This window comes from Bos grunniens, chromosome 7, assembly GCF_055505025.1.
Source record: "Bos grunniens cultivar Pamir isolate PY7600 chromosome 7, Bosgru_T2T1.0, whole genome shotgun sequence".
Taxonomy (NCBI): Eukaryota; Metazoa; Chordata; class Mammalia; order Artiodactyla; family Bovidae; genus Bos; species Bos grunniens.
This window is the reverse complement of record NC_141171.1, coordinates 22498498-22523862: the sequence shown is the minus strand read 5'-3', so window position 1 is coordinate 22523862 and position 25365 is coordinate 22498498. Positions and strand designations below refer to the sequence as shown.

The 25365-nt window shown below is 48.9% G+C and overlaps 1 protein-coding gene across 10 annotated transcripts in view; it reads right to left on the bottom strand.

Annotated features, from left to right (window-relative positions):
* The window catches only part of ACSL6 (acyl-CoA synthetase long chain family member 6), a 63273-nt gene extending 50320 nt beyond the window's left edge, over positions 1 to 12953 (bottom strand). For 3 of the 10 annotated variants that reach the window (XM_086410426.1, XM_086410423.1, XM_086410428.1), the window contains exons 1-2: positions 12557 to 12945; positions 9922 to 10006 (exon numbers count right to left, since the gene is read on the bottom strand). Coding sequence is in view for 4 of the 10 variants with exons in the window: in XM_086410418.1 (XP_086266544.1) it covers positions 12557 to 12605 (49 nt within the window). In the remaining 6 variants the exon portion in view is untranslated. Of the gene's footprint in view, positions 1 to 1903; positions 3038 to 9921; positions 10007 to 12556 lie in introns of those variants that run through there. The other 7 variants (XM_086410418.1, XM_086410419.1, XM_086410420.1 and 4 more) reach the window with 4 other exon arrangements.
* Positions 12954 to 25365: the final 12412 nt, after the last annotated feature.

Genomic DNA, 25365 nt, shown 5'->3' with positions numbered 1-25365 from the left:
ATCACCGAGTGCCGTCCAGACTCCCACACCAGTCTCTCCACAGGCCACCCTGCTCAGTGCAGTGTTTACACCGACACCAGAGTTATGTTCCTGACACACAACCATGACCAAATTGTGCCACTGCTCAAAAGCTTTACCTGGCTCCCTCCTACCTGAGGACAAAACTTCGAAGTCAGCACCCTGGTACTGAGACCCTCCACGATCCTCAGATTCTTCCTTCCCCTTAGAAACACATTGGCTTCCCTCTATATCTGCCTGGAGGCAGGTGGGGGGGGGGTGGTCCGTGCAAACCTCTGAGGGCTTCAGAAATGGGGACGCACAAGGCAAGCCAGTAGATCATTAAAGGACTTCCTTAACTCCCAGTGAAGGACTCTGAAATAAAATTATAAATTCCTAGGGTCCAGGGCTCCTGCAAACAAGCCAGGGAAAAGGCCCATAGGAGAGTTCTGGTGCTGGACTGACTGGGTCCAAGTCCTGACTCATACTGATAGCTGTATGACCTCAGACAAGTCACTTTACCCCTGTGCCTCATCTCAAAAAAATCTCGTGGACAGAGACTATAGTGCCAGGCGCACCGAAAGGGAAATAGTCAATAGACAGAAGTTAGCTCAAGCAATTACTCTGTCTCTGCCAGCCAAAAGGGCTCAAAGACAACCTGCAAAATGACATGCGTTCACACCCTACCTTTCGAGCAGGCTCCTGGCACTGGGCAGGCAGTGAGCTGGTCCCACCAGGACCAGTCTCCTTTTATAAAGGGTATGTGGGGCTTGGGGAGCACTTACCACATCTTAATCAAAACACAAAAGTGGTGAAGGCCCTGCCCCAAGTCTGCCCTCCTGGGGACAGCTGATGGCAACAAATACCTGCTCTGAGAAGCCAGCTGGTGGTGGGAGCTCTAGGAGTGGTGGCAGAGGCTCCCCGGCAGCTGTGGCAGTGGGTCTGGTAGGGGACGGGGTGCAGAACAGCTCTATGGGGAGCTGATGGCCCCTCAAGGCCCCCGCTGCCCCCCACCCCCAATCTGCATGCAGGGCAGCACTGGCTCAGATCAGCTCAGAGGCAAGCAACCCAGCCTTAACCCCTACTCTGCCAGGTTGCAAAGAGCCTCAGATTATACCCCTCTCTGCTTCTCCCCACCTCCACCCTGTCTTCAGTTCTAGAGAGCGGTTTGTCAGAAGGGTTGCTTAAGGACAAAGTCTTCTTACACATCTATCTGTGGCCAGGCCCTCAGCCTGCAGGCAGCATGGGCGGTGGGGGTGGTGGGAAACAGTGGAAGTGGGGGAGGGGATGCCAGATCTCCTGGCAGAGGGAAGCCTGCACCATGGCCCAGGAATCTCCTCCAGCTCCTTCCAGGGGCTGCCTCCGCCCCCACCAGGTCACACCCAGTCTACTTGGGGGACGGGAAAGAGATTAGGCACAGTCCCAGAAAAAATATTTGCTTAGAGACGTTCTGGGCAGTGGGGACACTCCAGACCAAATACCAGTATCAGCAAGTAAAAGATAATGGCTGAGCTTCCCCACGAGACCCCAGCACAGCAGCACACCAGCCCCTTCTCAAGGCCTGCCGTGAGATGCTTTCCCACTTTGCTGGTGGGGGACGGGGGGCAGAGGAGGTGGGGGTGGCCACCCTGGAGCCAGAAGCCACACCTTGGCCTGCTGAAACCAAAGCTGAGCCCCGAAACTCCCTCAACGCCTCTGGCAGGCAGCCTGGGACAGCGAAGTCCCAGGACGGGCAGGGCCTCAATCCTGCAAGTTTTCTTCACAGGGGAAGGAGTGGGGGTGGGGATCAGCTACAGCCTTTTTTCACTCTTCCTTCCCAAGCCAGGATGTGACAGGGCCACTGCCGGAGAGTAAAAGGCCGGTCTGGCCCAGAGGATCCACCGCACCACCCTCAAGCCCTACTCACACTCGGTGCTTCCGAATTTCCCAGAACAGGGCCTTCCCAACACCGTCCACCTCCTGAGGTTGCAGCACAGCACTCTGAGCTCCCTCTTGAGAGCTATGCGCTCAGCCTGCCTGGAAACTCTAGTGCCTGAGGGCCTTGCAACACCTTCCCTGGAGCTGATTCGGCTTGCCCTGCTAGCCCCACCGTTGGGGGAGGGCTGCTTGGAGAGCTTCCTGCCTCAGCAGCCCTTACCTGGAACCTGGCACAAGTCTGTTTGGGCTCCCAGGCCCCAGCCTCTGGCAACCCCACCTGGAGGGAGCTCTAAAATGTACAAATGCCTGAGGACCCACCCTCAGCCCCCAAAGCCCTTTACTCTTTTTTCCTGGGGGGACCCTTACTTATCTATGCACATTTTCAGAGATATCTTTAAGGTGAAAGCCTCCTTCGATGCTTCTCAGGGTAGCTTCTGGGGCAGAAAATTCAGTGGACGTAACCCAGGTCCTGGCTGACAGAAAATCACACAGGGTGCCAGAGGCGGGGAGTCCTGGCCCAGCAGTGCTGCCCCAGGAAGCACGTGGCCCAGGAGCCAGGTCAAGAGAAGCACAGACCTCACCATCCCAGCTGGGTGGCCTGGTCTGTTAAGACGAAGACACAACAACTCTCCCTCAGCCCGGCACCCTCCCCGTCCACAAAGGCATCAAGCTCTGTGCTGAGAGAGGGGCCGCCTTCCTCCTGGGTTTTAATTAGACTCACAGGACCACAGACGACTGGGGCAGACACAGGGCCGAGGGCCTCCCCGAGCTGGGAATTGCTACGTGAGGCCCACTGCACATTCCCCCGTGAGAGACAGGCGCAGGATTCAGGGTTGCTGGGTTACAGAGTGGCTCACCGGCCGAACCTCCCTGAGGAGCCTGAGTGTAGTTCTGAAGGTTTAACTCAGACTCCTGATGTAGAAAGGCCTAACGAAAGGTTGGCTGTGCCCGACCGCTGCCCAGGGCCCGTCTCAATAGCCTGAACCTGCCTCGGAAAGGCTTCCCTTCAACAGTTCACTTGGAGGCAGCCCACATCATGCTCTGCCCCCCATCCTCAGCCCAGCACCTCTCAGGAATCTCACTCACCCTAAGCCCTGGTCAGGGAACATGGGCCCGCATTCCTGACAGCCACACCGGGAAGCCAGGCTCAAACAATACTTAATCAGACACTTAAAAATACAAATAGCCTTGAGCGCAGAGGAGCAAAGAGAAACACAGTGTCTTTTACAAGCTCTGAGATAAAAGTTGTCCTTACCACGAATTAGGCCGGACAAAAATTCTCAAAATAAAGAGGGGCAGCAGATGTTAAGACAATGGCAATGTTCCCTTTAGCAGTATTTCCAGGGGACCTGACAGGACTAACAGGGTGCGTGAGCCTCGGGCCTCACCATCCTTCCTTCCACACCAATTCCGGGGGGGGCGGCAGACAGGGAAAGTGGCGAGGGTCATGAGTGCTACACAGACAGGGGATACACCCTGGCCAGGCCCCACTATGCAGGAAGCCAAGTCCTGTGGCTGCAACGTGATCTTTTCCCCACCCCACCCCGCCCATCCAGGTTAGGGCTACCAGGGCCCTGGCCTTGGGAGCAGTGATCCATTTCGTCACTGGCCCCAAGTGAGGGCACACGGCAAACCCTACAGGTTCAAGCTCAGAAAGAGAACGTGGGCTGCTCCTGGCAGGGCCATGCTGCCCTGCTGTCAGAGCTCAACCGCCGGGGGCCAGGGTTACAGGTGGGACACAATGTGACTCCCTCCAGCTCCAGGGAAGTTTCTCGTAGGCGGGTTGAGGGTCCTGTGAAGAGGTGGTTGGGGTCACTGAGGTGAGGGGAGCAAGAGAGCAATGGATGCGCTTGCCCACTTGTTCACTCAGGAGCAGCTTGGAGACATCCTGCTTGGGGTGAGAGTCACAAGACAGAACCTAAAACATCTTCAGTCAGGGACAGGGAGCAAGAGATTAGGAGCAAGGTGGGAAGGAGAGTTCTGAGAAGGCAACAGAATCCCAGAAAGAGGCCTGTAATGTGCGCAGACTCCTGGGAAGGAGGCACTGAGGCTGAGAAGACGGCACGTGGCTGCCGAGAGAAAAAGACTACAATCTGCGCTATATACCACCCCGTGCCTTATACATCAGCCACAGGCCGATGGTGTCCACCAGCTCACCTGACCTAGCACCGCAGGGTTTGAGGATGCCAGAGTGTCCCGGGCAAGCCACGCCTCCAGATCCCAGCCAGAGGGACCACTACCATGGCCAGGAGCCAACAAGGCGCCTATACCCACCGTTTCCAGGGTCACGGTTTATTTCATAGGAATGACAACGAGCAGAGAAAAGGGAGTTCTGCTTTTGGTTAAAGTTTTCTGGGACTCTGATAAACAGCTTAATTTTCTGGCTTCCTCATTTTTTGACCAAGTTCCTCTTGAGAACTGCACAAGGAAACACAAATCTGAATCTCGCTCAATTCAGCACAAAGTGTGTGCTGGTCAGCGGGACCCTGCCACCTCCTGAATCGTCCCCTCTGGAGTGACTCAGGGCCACGGAGAGACTACTGACTTCCACTGCCCTCCAGTCAATAAGACCTGTTGTTGGCTGGGGAGAGCTGGTGGCGTCCACAGAGTTAAGGCAGCCCAGCCCACTGCTGATCAGGGAGGACTGAGAACTCAGGCCTCCTTTTCAAGGCCAGGATGAATGGGGACTATGCAAATCACTGCCTCCGGAGGAGCTGCAGCAGGGGAGGGCCTGCTGCTGGCAGGCCTGCACCTCTCTACTTGGGTCTGTCACATGAAAGGGTTTGTATTCCTACCGCTGCCTCTGGCACTTGGCCAGACTGGGGCTGTTCTCACCAGAAAACAAAAATCTCTTTCAGACCAAAGCTAAACCAGGTCCCGGCTGGCCCAGGGAGGCTGACAGACGTTGTTCACACTGACCCACTGAGGAGTCATCACCTGGATTCTCACTGAACCCCCCAGCTCTCCACAGGGAGCTGAAGGCCCCTGTGGCTGCTTAGAAAATCACTGAGTCAGGTCAGGGAAGGCAGGGCCAAGAAATGGGATTGGCCCATGACTATGTCCTTAGTCATGACTGGGCCTCAGGAAGCAACCTTTTGGTATGAGAGAACTTCAGTAATTTCCTCATGGAGTTGATGCGGAATGTGGAGAAAGAAATGGGAAGAAATATGTGACAGTAAACAAGAGCCCTTGCAGTGCACAGAGAAGACCTTTAAGAATGGGGGTCTCGGGTACCCCTGCCTGCTGCCACAAGCACCCTTGGGCTGGGGGTGGGGTCGTAACCTAGAGCCCAGCGTGCACAATCACGCTCCAGGGCCGGGACTCCATCTTCCACAGAGCTCCACAACAAGGTCAGACTTCCACCTTGTTCAGACTTCCAGAGCTGCTTGTCTGACACCCTAGAGTCACCAGGAGCTGTCCATTAACCATGGCACAAATATCTGTATCTATCTACGTATTTTTAAAGGAATGTATCGATAACAAAACAAAACCCCAACCAGATTCCCAACATATTTTATTACAAGACAGATGGAAGATCATCATCTCAGAATAAAGGGTAGTCATTTAACTTGAAAAACTCACAGTACTGCCTTCATCTTCCACATTGTGTGCCACGTGTGGTTGCAGATTTCCTCTGCAGTGGATGACACCGAATGAAGAAACCAGATACAAAACAGCGCACACCCTAGGCATCCACCTAGAGACAGGACCCACAGCAGAGGCTAACCTATGTGGACAGTACAAACCTTGTAAGCTATGCAGCATGGATGCTACACAGACTCCCATCAACAGGTAACAATGACACAGCAAGATCTCAAACACACATATGATCATTTAGCCTGAGAGAAAATCTAGGACAAAACCACCTCGGAGCCGATTCTGAACCGATAGGAGGGTTTGTGGATGTTCCGCAGGTGTCCTGCAACCCAAGGCAAACAGGCCTCGTCTGCCTCTTAGCCCAGAGAAACCACCCATCTCTGATGACCATCCACCCTCCTTGGTCCCTCCTGCTGTCAGCTGGGATCATACACCACGCCCAAGAAATCCTGAGAGTTCATGGGGCTGCCCCACTGGGGAGAAGAAGGAAATAGGGGAGGAAGAGAAACGAAACTTCAATCCAGATGGAAAAGGGGACTTCACAGGTCACAGCCTTCCCTGCTGCCTGACCTGTGGCAAGGGGATCAGGGACACACATCCCCAAACCTCCCAACAGCCCACTGGGCCAAAGGAAAGCCGCCTTCCCTTTCTCTGCACCACCCCAGGCAGCGCCAGGCTGAGGAGGAGGCAGCCGGCAGGTTGAGTGGGGGCTGATACAGGTGAGTCAGTGGTGTCCCCCAGAGCACACCCCACACACCTGCTGGAAGGTACGTTCTCCAGCCTCCTGGGGTAAAGGTGGCTTCATGCAGAAGAATGGCCAGAAGCACCATCCCTTCCACAGTCAAGGGGTCACGGCAGGCCTGGATAGGTTCTCCCGGAGGCCCCCTTCTCCATGTGGATGCCTGCTTTCCTCTTACTGACCTCTAGGCCCTCACCATCCACCCTCAGGTCAACCTTACTCTCCAGTCTCACTGGCTGGCCCACATTCCATCTTGCTGCGTTCTCCGTCCCAGCTCTGACTACCTTTCCATCCCCATCTCTGACTGTCCCTGCTGTGTGGCTCCAGCTGGCCATGCTGTCCAATCTCTGGCTGACCTTACTGTCCCCCCCCTACCCTGTAGCCCTCCTGTCCATGTGGCAGGACCCACAGTCCATCCCCAGAATGGTTTATAGCCAAGGCTGGGGGAAGGGTTAGTGGTCAGGAGGAACCCCACTGGGGATTCTTGGCCACGAGAACAATCTAGAGAAAACAAAAATCAAATCAAACAACAAAAACACACTCGTGGGAAAAACAGGGCTACCAAGGGCTAATACCGGTAGCCACTTCCCGTGCTGGTGGGCCAAACTGTGGTGGCACACAGAGAGGGGGTCAGGGTTCCTACTGTCGATTGGTGGGCACTATCCCAGAGCTGCCCATTCAACCCAGGCCAGCCTGTCCTCTCTCTCCATTCCTCCAACAGCCACAGTCACTAGAGCTATTCCCAGCCCTGAGAGATACCAGCTCAGGTTTGCTTACCCCAGGATCTGGCAACGGATGCCAACTGTTACCTCATTGGCACCATCCTATCCTGGCTTCCTGCTCTAAAGCCCCAGGCGGCAGTTACCTTTGGAATGCAGGCCTGAATGAGCGGATGACAAATCAGAAGCCAGCCACCCCCAACTCTCCGTGGCCACCCCCAAGCACCCCTACTCCCTGGAGTAGCTGTCGGGAGAGGAGAGCATCTCCAGGAAGAGCTGGTGAACAGGCACACACGGAACTTCTTGGGATCTGAAATCTTTCCGGCTCTGAGATTACAGATTGAACTTCGGAACAGACAGCTCAGCTTGGCCCACATTTGTCCCAGCCCATTTCCCATCTTCCTACTTCTACTTGTCATGGACCCCAAGCCTCACATGAATCAGGAAACCACACCAAGTAGCGAGGTCAGAGAATGACCACACCAACCAGGGGACCCCAGAGCAACTGAGCAATTATGTGCCACCACCTCTGGGCCTAACCTGAAGGCCAACCCCAAAGGCCCCAGACAGCACCTCAGCCACAGTGCTCCCCTCCTAGGGCTCAATGAGTGGTTGGTGGGCACTCTGACCAGGCCGACACAGGGCATGGGGCCATCAGACGGCATCCTCCAGTGAGCTGCGGCCCGGGGCTGGGGCCTCCTTTCAGCTCTGCTTGGCCAGAGTGAGTTCCCAGCCTACTGGGAGACTGGAAACTTGGAGCTCTACGGAAACGATAGGATCTCATCCTCAGAGAAGACTACCTTCCACAAAACCCATCACCCTGCAGCTGCAAGTGCAGTCATTCACTCATTCGTGAACTCACTTCTGGAGCACCTCCTTCTGTTCTGAGCTCTCCAGTGAGGGCTGCTATGGCTCTGGCTGCAAGGGGCTCACACCTGCTTTCCCCTAGGACTTCCCCCATACTGACGGCATCCCGCAGCTAGACAGAGAGCCTGGAACCCAGCAGGAGCACATTCAAGGTCTGCTGTCGGTCAGTGGACTTGTGTTGAGGCAAAAGATTATAAAGCACATCATTACCAAGATAAGTTATTCTCAGGGAATTTTTCTTATCATTCACTTATGCAATCAACACTACACACACACTGTACTGGCCCTGGCTTGGGGCACAGGCAGGAGACACCCTGGCTCTGCCCTCAGGGGATCACAAGGCTCACAGGAGGCCCAAGACCATAGTTTAGTGGAATGTGTGCCCCCAGGAGATGCGTGTGGCTTGAAGGGTGCAGGGACAGTTCACCTTAGCCATCCACATGCTCAGTTTTGGCCATATGCCCTCGATACGGCTACCACACAGAATAAAGCCTCTTCTGCCTGGCCTCCTAGGCCTGAAGAGCCCAGCCCCCGAGACCTCACTGGCTAAGTAGAGACTGTGCCAAGCTCTCATTCAACTGTCTTCTTAGTCTTTTCTCTCATGGATCCTTCTGCCTGGAATGTCTGTTCTTTCCCTACACCCTTTCGGCATGTCAGAGTCCTGCATCTCCTTTGAGGAAGGCTTAGCTCAAGGTGTTATAACTTTAGCTAACATTTAGTTAGCCCTTCCCTATGGGCTAGCCCCTGCTCTTTGCTCTTCACACCTGTCTTCTCCTTAAACACTCCCCGTCCAAGGATTGTTCCCTTGTCTGTGCCCACCGACCAGCCTGCTGGAGGGGCTTGGGTTCTTTCCAATCCTCCAGGTCTCTCTGTGGCCTAGAGTCTGAGAATGTGGTCTGACTCACAGCTCTCAGGGGTGGCTTCACCACTGAACCTCCTTGTGTCTTGGTGCTGCATCTGTTAAAGGAGGCTAAGAGCACCACAGTGTCATGGGTGAAATTAAACGATAGCTTGCGGACTGTAGAACATGGTGCTGGACACATAATACACGCTCAAGAAAACAGCAGTCAAGTCAGCACGTTTGCAACAACACTTCCGCCATGAAAACACTGCTTCTCCCCAACAGTACTTCATTCAGTGAATGTTTTGAGTGCCTACTATATGCCAGGCACTGGCTAATTACACATTGCAGCTTCTGTTACACAAATGCCTGCAACTTCAGCCTCTCTTTGCAAAAAAGTCAGAGCCTCATGCTCACTTATCCTACATGCTGTGTGGGGGGGACAACCCTGGATCCCATCTGGGGCTGTAGCTGAGCCAGATTCAGCCTTCTGAAGGTCAACCCAAGAGCCCTTATAATCTCAAGGGACAGAAAACCAGTCAGGGAGCAGAGTGGCTAGGTTCTGCTGCCCCCTGGTGTCAGCGTGCTCTCATTGGGAGTACCCCCCTACCCCACCATGGGCTGGGGAGCGAGAGAGGGCACTAAGGTCAGAATTCTCCCACACAGAGGCGCGCCATAGGCAAATCCAGGCCTTCTTTTGTGAGGTGTGCCCTCGATGTTCTGCCCGGAGTCCACTGTCTGTCCAATTCCTGGCTGCCGTCCTGGGCCCCTGGGATGGTCCCAGACCTCACACCAGTCCTCTACCCTAATGGGAGCAGAGATGGAGGGAGAATCTGATTGGGCTGAGCTGAGCTAGGCTGTGCAAGTCTGCACCTGCCCTGGACACCCATAGCCAGATTGCTGTCACACCAGTCTCTGCCACCATTCCTCTTCCTGGAACCTAGCCTCAACTGGGCCATCTTTGGCCAGACTTAATTCTCATCCATAATATCGCAACAGCTTCCCACTGCTCTCCCAGCCTCCGCTCTCCTCCTGCTGGCTCAGCCTGGCCACTGCAGGTAAATCAAGGGCTTTTCTGCCCCTGAAATAAAACCCTCTTCTCTAGAATCCCCTCCCATCCAGACTCCATCCCCTCTGACAACCCACAGTACTCAGGCAAAAGACCCTAAAAGACCCATCTCCCACCACAGTCCTTCCTGCATGTCTTTGCTGCTCTGACTTTCTCTACCTGGGGTTTGGCCTACCTGCCTCTGACAAACACCCCTGTATGCTGCAGAAGCCCACTCAGACGTCACCGATGGTCGGGTATATGGTTGCGCAGACTGGATCCTGTAGAAGGACACAGGGTTGCATCAGCCTCGAAGTTCATCCACCAAGAGGGGAGCCTCTTTCTATTCTGTACAAGGGTGCCATTTGGCAGGCAGAGTGCCGATCCATGGGGAGCACTCAAAGTCCTCTGAGTGCTCACAGCACTGAGACCATGGCAGGGCCAGGCACGGCATCTGACTCGCCACACTGGGTCTATTTCGTTTCCTTGTTTATTACTCAACACACAGGTGGGATCTGGGTTGGCCTCAGTAGAGCCGTTGCTCTGCCAAGGCTCAGAGCACGCGGCTGCGTCCCCCAGATAGGCAGTTCCTCCTCCAGATGGCTCTCCTCTGTCCTTGCCTTGTCTCTGTAGGGCCAGACTGGGCAAACGGCACATCACTCTACAAAGAGTACTATCACTTCAGCGGGGCCAGAGGATTCTGGCAGCTGCCATGGGATCAGAATGTGTTCTCAGTGTTAGCCCAGGTGTCCTCCCTGCCCTCGGAGAAAGGCTGGGTCCAGGCAGAGTCTCAAGGAAGGTAGACATGATCTGTGAATGCCATGACGTGTGGCTGGAGTGAGCGCCACACACCAGCCTCAGTGTTTCACGCTTACACCAACTGTGGCATCTTTTGAGAAATTTCCTGTACTCATTGAGAAATCTGGCCTCTGGGGAAGCAGCTGCCCCCCTGTACCAAGAGCCTCCCTGCTTGACCATTCCGAGGCCCCTCAAAAGGCCTTCGGTGAGGCGGTTTCCCCACTCTAGGCGGCACCTGATTGCTTTGCGAAACACTCCGCACCAAAGCAGGACTGAAGGCCAGTTTGAGTTAGTGTTGGCTGAATCCCACTTTCAGATGAGCATCTTGCACTGAAAGGATTTTTTCCCTCAGAGGCTGCTGATGACTCCTGAAGTTCTCAGGCACCTCCCTGTAGCCACAGAAGACCAAGGCTCCAGAGAGCCACCCTTGGACCTATGGCCGGGGGGTTGGTGGTGGTGGTGGTGGTGGTGATGGGGTCTCCTAAGGGTAAGGCGACAGGGTCCTCGCACAGGGAAAGGGCTCTGAGAGCACCAGCCACGCAGTAAGCAGGGGCTGTTACTATCATTATCGTTATTTTGATACCTCCGGCCCTCTGTTCCTAACCCTAGTTCTAGCTCCAACCCTGTCTGCTGGATGCGCACATCAGACCCAGAGGGCCCTGCCTGGCTTGTCCTCAGACCTGGCAGACAGAAGGAGCTTAGGGAGCTGAGGGGATTAAGGAGGCCTCACTCTCTCCCCAGCTCAGGGGAGCTGCCCCTGTGGCCTGACACAGGGCAATGGTGGCTGGCGATGCCCACCAGCCCTCAAGTTCAAGCCTGATGGCACGAAGCACTTAGCAACGATGGATCAATTAACTCAGATCAAACCCTAATCTTTCAGATATTATCTGTGTGACATTGGCAAGTCAATTAGCCTCTGAACCTCAGTTAAAAAACAAACAAACAAAAAAAACCCAGCACCACCGACCTCCTAGGATTTGCCGTGAATATTAAATAACAGGCAAAGTTTCAGTTAAGAATTTCAAAAGGGTCGACTTCCTCCCCTTCTGCTCAGAAAAAACCTTACTACTTCCTCTGATACTGCTGTTTGAATGTGAAATAACAATAAAACTAACATTTCATGAAGCATTTGCTCTGGGCTAGGTCAGCTTAAAGCCAGTTTAAGGTTCAAGCACTGCACATACATTATTAGGCTGAATTTGTATAAGGGGGTAGTGGAGACCCCTTAGTGGTATCATAACCTAGAGGAAATCAAAGCTCACAGAGGACTGACTGATGCAGGCAGGAAAACTGCTGGATGAATGGGTCCTGGGTGAGAGCCCAGGTTCTGTGTTGGGGAGGAAGAGTGTTGGGCAGGGACTTGGAAGAGGGGGTCCTCAAAGTTTCTTGAGAGGATGCAGAGGTAAGAAGCTGACTCCTGTGAAGGGGAGAAGTTGTGGGCTGGCACAGTCGGGACACAAGCCCTGGGCATGGCTGAGGAGCCAGGTGAACCCTGCTTTACAGAGGGTCAAAGGTGGGCAGGGAGGGGTTGTGAGGAGACCCTCTCAACCAGGATTGGGATGCCTCAGGCCAGTCTGGGTCATGTCCTTGACCTGCTGTGGGACCTCAGGGCCCAACACCCTCCATTTCTGGACCCTGGAGATGAACAAGGATAAACTGTCAATCCCTGGACTTGGTCTTGGGGGACGACCGGGCTCAGGCCTAGTCTGCTCAGCGGATGGTCCTCGCCATATTGGGGGTGGGGTTGGGGGTGGGGGGAGGCCACGAGAATTAGAGGGAAGTTGTGGGGTCTCAAAGACGAGGTTGTTGTGGGGTGGCAGTGAGCAAGGTCCCTCATTTTTACTGACACAGCTGCTTCCCAAACGCGGCCCAGAGCCCGCCAGAATTTGGAAGGGGGAGACCTGGGCGACCTAGCGGAGTCCCGAAAGGATGGCTCAGGAGCCGGGGCTGGGGGCTCAGACAACCCAGGACCAAGATCCCACAGTGTGCTGGGGATGGGGATCACGGACGAGGACGGAGATGGGGGGACTCACCCGAGAACAGCCAGAGGGAGCCCCCCGACACGAGAAAGAAGGTCAGCATATCGGTCAGCGGGACCCAGCCTGGCCCCGCACGGCCGCCCCGGCCCGCAGCCCCGCAGCCCCAGCAGTCGCCGCGCCGCTGCCGCCGCCGCCGGGTATTTTTAGCCCCCGCCCCTCTGCTCCGCAGCGCCCCGCCTTCCCGCGCGGCTGCGGCGTCTCGGCGGGAGGGGGAGGGCCGGGAGCGCGCTCTGCACTGGCGCTCGCAGCCAGTTTCGCCGCGGGCCAGGTCCCGGCGCCCGGTACGCTCACCCCCGCGTAGGAACCGCCGAGTCCCCGGGCGGGGGAGGGGCCAGGCTGCAGAGCGGACCGGGCCTCTCCACCGCAGCCCAACGTCAGGACTCGGCGTTCTGGGGAAACGGGCAGGAGAGGGGCGCACGGGCGACGCGCGCGGGGTGCTGACGCCGCACACCTTGCCAATGCGCGACTCTTACCCCTACGCGCGCCATCCTGGCTTTTAAGGCTGGGCAGACTCTGGGTGGCAGAGAGGTTGTGGTCACCTGTTCTAGTAGGCGCACGTGCTGCTGCGCCGCTTCCCGCTGACGCTAACACCCCTAGGACCTCAGTTTGCAGACACTGGGAGCCTCTGGGTGTCGAGCCCCCTAACGAAAGAAGAGAGAGGGCGATAAGGGTCTAAGTAGGATCTGGAAAAGTGGCTGTTAGGACGGATAGTGCCCATATTCGCTGAGAACCCCAGATCGCACATCACTCCTTCTGGGAAGATTGAATCTGAGGCCACCCAAGGTCACAGGAGGCTCCATGTGGTCACAGGCTGCCACACGGGGTCACATGAGGTCACAGAAAGCCACACGGAATCACAGGTGTTTCACCAAAACACAGGTAATCCTGGTCTTCACACACAATCATATGTGGCGCATGAGGCCTCTCAAGAGGGCCCCTCACAGCTACAAAGAATGGCCACACAGGCATCCAAAGACGGGGATGGCTCCACAGCTAGATGACCAGTTATGTTACCAAACTGAACTCACCCAGCCTGAAGCACCGCAAACCTAATCTACTGACACCAGGTTTTGGTGGGGAAAATACAGTGTTTATCGCAGTGTTCAAAGCAAGGGAGTGGAAGATAAGCCCCAGATCTACTTTCAGTTCGTCTTTGAGTTAGGGTTTTTTTCTTAAGGGATATGAACAAACAGGCTGAAATTGATCGTCTTGTGACATTTCTGTGACATTTCTTCATCGCAGTTTTGAAATAGAGAAGGGGCCAGGGCACAGCCTTTGAAAGAATGGCATTTCCTGAGGACAACATGGGGCTTCCAGGTGGTGTTAGTGGTAAAGAACCCCCACCTGTCAATGCAGGAGACTAAGAGACATGGGCTCAATCCCCGAGTTGGGAAGATCCCCTGAGAAGGGCATGGCAACCCACTCCAGTATTCTTGCCTGAAGAATCCCATGGAAAGAGAAACCTGGTGGACTACCATCCATAGGCTCTCAAAGAGTCAGACATGACTGAAGCAAATTAGCACACATGCAGGAGGACAACATAAACTATTAGAACCAAATGGGTCCAAGATGGTAGTCAATTTCCACCAGACTTTAATCCTCAGTATACACTGGTTGTAACAAATCAGCAAGCTAAGTGACACAGCCATAGGTGCCAGGACAGTTCCAAGACTGACCATCGAAGACCCAAAAGAAGCCAATGGCCCAATTCCTGGAAACCTCCACCCCTTCCCCCAAATAACTGGAATAATCCTGCCTATTAAATTACCCAGCCCATAAAAAGTAACCAGGCCATATTGCAAGGCCTTCTTGCCTGAGATGGCCCACCTTCTTTCCGTGGAGTGTTCTTCTCTCTAAATAAATCCATTTCTTCCCTATCACTTTTTTGACTCACTGAATTCTTTATGTGATGAGACATCAAGAACCTGAGCTTCATTAAGTCCTGAAACCAGGTGTGTGATTCAGTTTCAAGAGTTAGGATGTTCCTGGTTTATGATACTCTGGCCAGGTGATCCATGGCTTGCAGTCTGTTACCTCATCTTGCCCTGGATAAACAACCTGAGTTTGTTTATTAATGGTGATCTCTCTAATAGCTTTTAGTACATTAATGATATCAACCACAGCAATTTTAGTCATCTGACTCTGGTTGATTACTGTTCAGTTAGCACAGGGTTGGTGTCAGAGGGGACAAGAAAGGGGACAAAGTTTTGGATAGAGAGATTAATGATAAACTCGGTAAGAAAATTTGATTTTAGGGAGACACAGCTTCAATCCCCACTCCTGTTTTAACTTTCTGCCCAATCTTTGAGGGAAGAGAATGATGACCATTCTGGCTATTTCCTGCTGAAATGGGGGCATAGTCCTGACTCAACTGGAAATGGAAACGTTGCATACTAAGTAGGAAATATTTCTGAGATCCAGGTCTTGCACCTTTGGTGCAACAGCTTACAGTACATTTTATAATCAGGTACCCAGTTAGAAGCTGGAAGAGGAGTGAAAACCCAAACTTAAAGGCACCTTGGTAAACAGGTCTCACTCACTGAGGAATTCAGAAGAATAAGCCTGAAAACCAGCCTGAACCTGGTGCTACTGGGGAGACTTGTCACCAGGTAATGAATTTCCTAATTGTATCTAAGTAGGTCTTAACTTCTGATGTGGTATTAACATATACATAACAGATTCTATTAGCTGCTACACTTATGCTTCCTCTTTCTGCTAAAATCTAAATGCACTGGTCATAGCAAACACCCTCTTTCAACAACACAAGAGAAGACTCTACACATGGACATCACCAAATGGTCAACACCAAAATCAGATTGATTATATTCTCTGCAGCCAAAGATGGAGAAGCTCTATACAGTCAGCAAAAACAAGACCAGGAGCTGACTGTGGCTCAGATCATGAACTCCTTATTGCCAAATTCAGACTTAAATTGAAGAAAGTAGGAAAAACCACTAGACCATTTAGGTATGACCTAAATCAAATACCTTATGATTATACAGTGGAAGTGACAAATAGATTTAAGGGACTAGATCTGATAGACAGAGTGCCTGATGAACTATGGACAGAGGTTCATGACATTGTACAGGAGACAGGGATCAAGACCATCCCCACGGAAAAGAAATGCAAAAAAGCAAAATGGCTGTCTGAGGAGACCTTACAAATAGCTGTGAAAAGAAGAGAAGTGAAAAGCAAAGGAGAAAAGGAGAGATATAAGCATCTGAATGCAGAGTTCCAAAGAATAGCAAGGAAAGATAAGAAAGCCTTCCTCAGCAATCAATGCAAAGAAATAGAGGAAAACAACAGAATGGGAAAGACTAGAGATCGCTTTATGAAAATTAGAGATACCAAGGGAACATTTCATGCAAAGATGGGCTCAATAAAGGACAGAAATGGTATGGACCTCACAGAAGCAGAAGATATTAAGAGGTGGCAAAAATACATGGAAGAACTGTACAAAAAAGATCTTCACGACCCAGATAATCACGATGGTGTGATCACTCACCTAGAGTCAGACATCATGGAATGTGAAGTCAAGTGGGCCTTAGAAAGCATCACTATGAACAAAGCTAGTGGAGGTGATGGAACTCCAGTGAAGCTATTTCAAATCCTGATAATGATGCTGTGAAAGTGCTGCACTCAATATGCCAGCACATTTGGAAAATTCAGCAGTGGCCACAGGACTGGAAAAGATCAGTTTTCATTCCAATCCCAAAGAAAGGCAATGCCAAAGAACGCTCAAACTACTGCACAATTGCAGTCATCTCACACGCTAGTAAGGTAATGCTCAAAATTCTCCAAGCCAGGCTTCAGCAATACGGGAACCGTGAACTTCCAGATGTTCAAGCTGGTTTTAGAAAAGGCAGAGGAACCAGAGATCAAATTGCCAACATCTGCTGGATCATCACCAATGCAAGAGAGTTCCAGAAAAACATCTATTTCTGCTTTATTGACTATGCCAAAGCCTTTGACTGTGTGGATCACAATAAACTGTGGAAAATTCTGAAGGAGATGGGAATACCAGACCACCTGACCTGCCTCTTGAGAAACCTATATGCAGGTCAGGAAGCAACAGTTAGAACTGGACGTGGAACAACGACTGGTTCCAAATAGGAAAAGGAGTACGTCAAGGCTGTATATTGCTTATTTAACCCTGCTTATTTAACTTCTATGCAGAGTACATCATGAGAAACGCTGGGCTGGAAGAAGCACAAGCTGGAATCAAGATTGCTGGGAGAAATATCAATAACCTCAGATATGCAGATGACACCACTGTTATGGCAGAAAGTGAAGAGGAACTAAAAAGCCTGTTGATGAACGTGAAAGAGGAGAGTGAAAAAGTTGGCTTAAAGTTTGACGTTCAAAAAACTAAGATCATGGCATCTGGTCCCATCACTTCATGGGAAATAGATGGGGAAACAGTGTCAGACTTTATTTTTGGGGGCTCCAAAATCACTACAGATGGTGATTGCAGCCATGAAATTTAAAGATGCTTACTCCTTGGAAGGAAAGTTAAGACCAACCTGCTGCTGCTGCTGCTAAGTCGCTTCAGTCGTGTCCGACTCTGTGCAAGCCCATAGATGGCAGCCCATCAGGCTCCCCCGTTCCTGGGATTCTCCAGGCAAGAACACTGGAGTGGGTTGCCATTTCCTTCTCCAATGCATGAAAGTGAAAAGTGAAAAGTGAAAGTGAAGTCGCTCAGTCGTGTCCGACTCTTAGCAACCCCATGGACTGCAGCCTACCAGGCTCCTCCGTCCATGGGATTTTCAAGGCAAGAGTACTGGAGTGGGGTGCCATCGCCTTCTCCGTATGACCAACCTAGATAGCATATTAAAAAGCAGAGACATTACTTTGCCAACAAAGGTCCATCTAGTCAAGGCTATGGTTTTTCCAGTGGTCATGTATGGATGTGAGAGTTGGACTGTGAAGAAATCTGAGCGCTGAAGAATTGATGCTTTTGAACTGTGGTGTTGGAGAAGACCCTTGAGAGTCCCTTGGACTGCAAGGAGATCCAACCAGTCCACCCTAAAGGAGATCAGGCCTGAGTGTTCATTGGAAGGACTGATACTAAAGCTGAAATTCCAATACTTTGGCCACCTCATGGGAAGAGTTGACTCATTGGAAAAGATCCTAATGCTGGGAGGGATTGGAAGCAGGAGGAGAAGGGAACGACAGAGGATGAGATGGCTGGATGGCATCACCGACTCGATGGACATGAGTTTGAGTGAACTCTGGGAGTTGGTGATGGACAAGGGGGGCCTGGCGTGCTGCAATTCATGGGGTCACAAAGAGTCGGACACGACTGAGCGACTGAACTGAACTTAATCTAAAGCAATTTTTGTCTAGTATTAATCTGGCTACAGAGAAGGCAATGGCACCCCACTCCAGTACTCTTGCCTGGAAAACCCCATGGACAGAGGAGCCTGGTAGGCTGCAGTCCATGAGGTCGCTAAGAGTCGGACGCAACTGAGCGACTTCACTTTCACTTTTCACTTTCATGCATTGGAGAAGGAAATGGCAACCCACTCCAGTGTTCTTGCCTTGAGAATCCCAGGGATGGGGAAGCCTGGTGGGCTGCCATCTATGGGGTCGCACAGAGTTGGACACGACTGAAGTGACTTACAGTACAGTAATCTGGCTAAAGAATCTAATGCCTTCTGCTGGGAGGCTATGGCTTGAGTTGTTTCATCTGTCACTAATATTCCTAAAGTAAGAGGAAGATTTCATAAGGTTGAGTTGGCAGCTGCTAGCAGATTTTGTTTTGAGAACAGCTGATGGTGTGTCCTTGAGTCTGATATGGTTTGTTCAGAAAATTAAAATTCTCAGTAATGTAGGAACCAATCTGAAACCATGTCCACAAATGGCCACCCGGCTCTGTTTTGAATGCTTGAACCAGTTACTCTATTTTCACTTCTAAATGTATTTTTTCCTTAATGGTTAAAGCAGATGTACAATGTATATTCAATAAGCCACAGAATAGACTGTTCCAATTTAATTTAAATGATGTGTAAGCCAGAATGACTTTCCCAGACCTCAATATGTGAACAATTTTTTGGTCATTTGCCCTTTTGTTTGCAAATCTTTCAATAGATCAAAATAGTTGTCTGTATTAGTTGTCCCTAATAGATGCCAGGATAATTACTGCCTCCCTGAACCCATCATGTCCCTCAATGCTAGACCTTCTTGTTTACACACACATCTACATAGATATCTATACCTGCTGTATCTATCTATCTACTTAGAGGGATCTCCCTAGTTGTCTACATTGGAGGAAAACTAATGAGACATAGTGAACAAGTTCAGAGGTCTGGTTATGGGGAAACATTTTATAGGATATGCATTTTATCCATTATACTAAGTTATCACACCATCATTGTACATGTATTTTTAGCGGTAGACTTACAGCAAGCAGTGATATATGTCATGAGTAGTTATACTCTGATAATTTCACTAGAGAAATTTCCTTCTATCCTGAACATCGGGGACAACAGTATGGTTAGAAGTAAAAGAGTAACTATCAATTTTGACAGTAGACAAACATTTGGTAAACAGGTCAATTGAATTAGTAGGATGGGTCTTACAGATCTGGTCTGGATTCTTGGGTCAGCAGTCTACCACTGTTTTTGTCTTCTTCTTGTCTGGATGTGGGTGTCATTTGAAGTTAGTAGTCCTTTCCATAGATCAGTCCAGTGATGAAACTCTTCTTAAATGGGAAATATTAATTCAAGAGTCAATTCCCTTCAGTTTTGCTGTGCATGAGCTAGTTAGGAGTCCCTAATAAGGATCTTTTCATCTAGGTTGGAGACAGTCCTTTGATGCCTTTTCCAGTAGGCATAATTTCCTGGTTGCAGGTCATGGGGCATCTGTTCTTCACCCAAAGACAGAGTGCTGTGATAAGCTTCAGAAACAAATTTAGAGTGTCCTTTTAATAATTCAATAAAACTTACAATCATGTAGCATAAGAACAAAGAATTATCTGGGAAATGAGTCAGGCAGTAAATACAGACCTCAACTGGTGACTCAGTCGGTAAAGAGTCTGCCTACAATGTGGGAGACCCAGGTTTGACCCAGGGGAAGATCCCCTGGAGAAGGAAATGGCAACCCACTCCAGTATTCTTGCCTGGATAATTCCATGGACAGAGGAGCCTGGCGGGCTTACAGTCTGTGGGGTTGCAAAGAGTCAGACACTACTGAACAACTAACACTTTCACTTTTCACTTTCACAGACATCAACTAACAGAACCAGAATCTAATATTCACTGAAACATACTCTTTTTCTCTCTAAAATCACCCTCGTGTCTACCAAATGTAGCCAAATTAAAACTAATTTGTTTGCAAAATGCATCTGGTTTTAATAAACTTGGCCTGATTTTATATAAGTGTAATTGACCATATGCTTACCTAGTAGCACAGTTGTAAAGAGTCTGCTTTCCAATGCAGGAGACATGGGTTCGATCCCTGAGTTGGGAAGATTCCCTGGAGAAGGAAATGACAACCCACTCCAGTACTCTTGCCTGTGAAATCCCATGGACAGAGGAGCCTGGCCAGCTACAGTCTGTGGGGTTGCAAAAGAGCTGGACATGACTTAGCAACTAAGACAACAACAATTGATCATATAGACTCTTTTAAATTGGCTGTCCTGGAACTTTTCATAAGGAATCTTAAATTGAACGTTTTAAAAGGATTCTCAAGGCCAGGAAAGTCATGCCAAGGGCTTGTCACAGATTCTGCTTATGATATCTATAGATCTGGGTGAATTCTTCTCTTCTCAAGTTCCCCTCTCCCGCCAAATACCTTGCAATTCCTACACCTGTCAGGAGGTGATCTTCCTCATTCACCTGATGAGGTTGCTGGAAACCTAAGAGTTTACGATTTCTAGAGGGATCAGGGAGAGAGAAAAGATAAATGTTTCCGTTCTGCTTGCTGCTGCTGCTGCTAAGTCACTTCAGTCGTGTCTGACTCTGTGCGACCCCATAGACGGCAGCCCACCAGGCTTCCCCATCCCTGGGGTTCTCCAGGCAAGAACACTGGAGTGGGTTGCCATTTCCTTCTCCAATGCATGAAAGTGAAAAGTGAAAGTGAAGTCGCTCAGTCGTGTCCGACTCTTAGCGACCCCATGGACTGCAGCCCACCAGGCTCTTCTGTCCATGGGACTTTCCAGGCAAGAGTACTGGAGTGGGGTGCCATTGCCTTCTCCGTCTGTTCTGCTTATAAAGGTGTAATTTATCAAGCTGCTGGAAGTCATAATTAGCTTAAGGGGAAAGCTTTCCTTTTATCTAAAAAACATAGATGAAAAAAGTCAGTAATATTTCAGATAAAGACCATAAAAATACTATATTCAGCAGCTCACTCAGTGCTATTTGACAAATCTTTTTGTTAACAGTTTTATACAGCCATTGGGATTCTTTAATTTCTTACCCAGTTCAGTGGCATAATCTGAAAGTTATCAGAAAACTGTATTTTCTATGAATCTTCTTGAAGATGAAGCATTTTTGCAAAAGCGTCAGAGTACAACAATAACTGTCTATAAATGACAAAAACTTCAAAAGGCATTAAAGATCTTACTTACTACAATGCAACTGACAAACTTGGATAGTGCTATGACAGCATTGGAAGATAATAATTAGAATTATGACTGACAACATTTTATCAGGACATATCAGATTTTTTTAAGAATTCCATATGATTTTAAAATATATATATTAATATTTACCCATACAGTATAACCTGAGAAGGTTTATCACTATTTGACAATGCTTCCCATGTAATTTAACATACCAAATAATCCTACTTAGTTTAACATCTCTCTCTGAGTTGCTTCTCTGAGGAACCAGGGATAAAATTGCCAATATCCGTTGGATCATAGAAAAAGCAAGAGAATTCCAGAAAAACATCTACTTCTGCTTCATTGACTCTGCTAAAGCCTTGACTGTGTGGATCACAACAAACTGTGGAAAATTCTTCAAGAGATGGGAATACCAAACCATCTTACTTGCCTCCTGAGAAATCTGTATACAGGTCAAGAAGCAACAGTTAGACCTGGACACAGAACAATGGACTGTTGCAAACTGGGAAAGGAGTATGTCAAGGCTGTATATTGTCATATTGCTTATTTAACATATATGCAGAGTACATGTGAAATGCTGGACTGGATGAAGCACAAGCTTGAATTAAGACTGCAGGGAGAAATATAAATAATTTCAGATATGCAGATGACCCTAGCCTTGGTGTCATGGCAGAAAGCGAAGAGGAACTGAAGAGCTTCTTGATGAAAGTGAAAGAGGAAAGTGAAAAAGCTGGCTTAAAACTCAATATTCAAAAAACTAAGATCATGGCATCTGGTCTCATCACTTCATGGCAAATAGAAGGGGAAACAGTGAGAGACTTTATTTTGGGGGGCTCCAAAATCATTGCAGATGGTGGCTGCAGCCATGAAATGAAAAGACACTTGCTCCTTGGAAGAAAAGCTATGACAAACCTAGACAGCATATTAAAAAGCAGAGACATCACTTTGCTTACAAAAGTCCATCTAGTCAAAGCTATAGTTTTTCCAGTAGTCACGTATGGATGTGAGAGTTGGACCAAAAGAAAGCTGAGCGCTGAAGAACTGATGCTTTTGAACTGTGGCGTTCGAGAAGACTCTTGAAAGTCCATTGGACAGCAAGGAGATCAAACCAGTCAATCCTAAGGGAAATCAGTCCTGAATATTCATTGGAAGGACTGATGCTGAAGCTGAAACTCCAATACTTTGGCCACCTGATGTGAAGAGCTGACTCATTTGAAAAGACCCTGATGTTGGGAAAGATTGAAGGCAGGAGGAGAAGAGGATGACAGAGGATGAGATGGTTGAATGGGATCACTGACTCGATGGACATGAGTTTGAGTAAGCTCCGGGAGTTGGTGAAGGACAGGGAAGCCTGGCATGCTGCAGTCCATAGGGTTGCAAAGAGTTGGACATGACTGAGCTTCTGAAGTGAACTGAGATGCTTCAGGGGCCCTTTGGAAAACTCAAGGTTAGCTAGAGGTCAAATCATTTTCAATTAGAATTTGATCTCTTGGAAGTTTGTCAAAAATACCCAAAAGTTTCAAAATACTTGATCAAATAGGGTCATAGGTCACTGTGAAATAGTACTTATCTACTTGACCAAACTGACAATGAAAGTTAGAAAAAGCAAATATAAAAATTTACAACAAATTTCTTAAAAGCTTGTAAAGAAACTTAAAATCTGTTATCAAAAGCAGCTCAATATTAAAAAACAAAACAAAACAAAAATCTATGGGGACTTTCATGGTGGCTCAGTGATAAAGAATCCCCTAGCCATTGCAGGAGTCACGGGTTCAATCCCTAGCCCAGGAAGAACCCACATGCCCAGGGGCAACTAGGCCCATGTGGCACAATTATTGAGACTGTACTCTAGAACCTGGCAACCACAACTACTGAGCCCACATGTCACACCTGAAGCCCATGCGCTTTAGAGCCTGTGCTCTGCAAGAGAAGCCCCTCCAGAGAGGAGCCCTTGCATCACAATTAGAGAGTAATCCTGTTTACTGCAACTAGAGAAACACCCAAGCAAAGCAATGAAGACCCAGGACAGCCAAAAATAAATGTCAAAAATAAAATAATAAAACCCAAAAAACTCCTTTGTTCTCTTAACTGAGAGAGAAATTAAATTCAGGATTTTTACTATCTTTAATATTAAAGTTGATTTACTTAATTAAATTCATGCTAATCTTAGTCCTCACTACACATAGAATTCTTTTCTAAAGATGTTTTTTTTTTCTCTCACAAACCATCTACAACTTTCTATAGCTATATATATTAGTCCCTTATTTTCTTTCCTATTTAGAAATAAACAGCTTTCAGACATAATCATTTTCCCTTAACAAAATGCATTTCCATTCCTCTTACCTTCTTTTACCTTGAATATAAAGATGTTTTTGTTATTAATTTTTAGTTTTAATTACATATATTAATGAGAATTCTCAACTCTTAAAAACCTTAATTTCTAGTGAAAACAAAGAAGTAAGCAAGCAATTGTGACCTGTCTCTCATTAGCATTCTGTAGGTTGGCCAACTTATAAATGTTATTTGTAATTTCTAAAAACATGTGTGTATTATTTACCAAAAATGTCTTGGTGTGACACTGAACCTATTTATTAATAGTTCTAAATGCCTTTTTCAGTTCAGTTCAGTTGCTCAGCCATGTCCAACTCTTTGCAACCCCATGGACTGCAGCATGCCAGGCTTGCCTGTCCTTCACCAACTCCCGGAGCTTACTCAAACTCATGTCCATTGAGTCGGTGATGCCTTCCAACTGTCTCATCCTGTCGTCCCCTTCTCCCACCTTCAGCCTTTTACACCATCAAGGTCTTTTCCAATGAGTCAGTTCTTCACATCACGTGGCCAAAGTATTGGAGTTTGAGCTTCAGCATCAGTCCTTCCAATGAATATTCAGGGCTGATTTCCTTTAGGATGGACTGGTTGGATCTTGCAGTCCAAGGGACTCTCAACACCACAACTGTGGTCCTCCAACACCACAGTTCAAAAGCATCAATTCTTCAGTGCTCAGTTTTCTTTATAGTCCAACTCTCACATCCATACATGACTACTGGAAACACCACAGCTTTGACTAGATGGACCTGTGTTGGCAAAGTAATGTCTCTGCTTTTCAATATGCTGTCTAGGTTGGTCATAGCTTTTCTTTCAAGGAGCAAGCGTTTTTTTAATTTCATGGCTGCAGTCACCATCTGTAGTGATTTTGGAGCCCCCCAAAAAATAAAGTCTCTCACTGTTTCCATCATTTCCCCATCTATTTGCCATGGACCAGATGCCATGATCTTAGTTTTCTGAATGTTGAGTTTTAAGACAGCTTTTTTACTCTCCTCTTTCACTTTCATCAAGAGGCTCAGCAGGCTCTTTAGTTCATCTTCGCTTTCTGCCTTAAGGGTGGTGTCATCTGCATATCCGGAGAAGGAAATGGCACCCCACTCCAGTACTCTTGCCTGGAAAATCCCATGGATGGAGGAGCCTGGTAGGCTGCAGTCCATGGGATCGCTAAGAGTCGGACACGACTGAGCGACTTCACTTTTGCTTTCCACTTTCATGCATTGGAGAAGGAAATGGCACCCCACTCCAGTACTCTTGCCTGGAAAATCCCATGGATGGAGGAGCCTGCTAGGCTGCAGTCCATGGGGTCGCACAGAGTCGGACATGACAAGCGACTTAGCAGCAGCAGCAGCATCTGCATATCTGAGGTTATTGTTATTTCTCCTGGCAATCTTGATTCCAGCTTGTGCTTCATCCAGCCCAGCGTTTCACATGATGTATTCTGCATATAAGCTAAATAAGCAGGGTGGCAACATACAGCCTTGATGTACTCCTTTCCTAATTTGGAACCAGTCTGTTGTTCCATATCCAGTTCTAACTGTTACTTCTTGACTTGCATGCACATTTCTCAGGAAGCAGGTAACGTAGTCGGGTATTCCCATCTCTTGAAGAATTTTCCACAGATTGTTGTGATCCATACAGTCAAAGGCTTTGGCATAGCCAATAAAGCAGATGTTTTTCTGATACTTTTAATGTCTCTGTAAAAGGAAGCCTATCTTCAACAATTAGTGTTCCAGTATCTTATTTTATTTAGGAATGATCTAGATATTTTAAAAACTTTCAACACTTAATTTAGCAAAACTTTAAAGTTTCACATTACCCAAATCTGGAAAGACTATTTTTAAGTAGACAATCCTAAAACATGATAATTCCTAAAGAGTTTACCTAAAAGCTTTTATCTCATTTATATTTAATT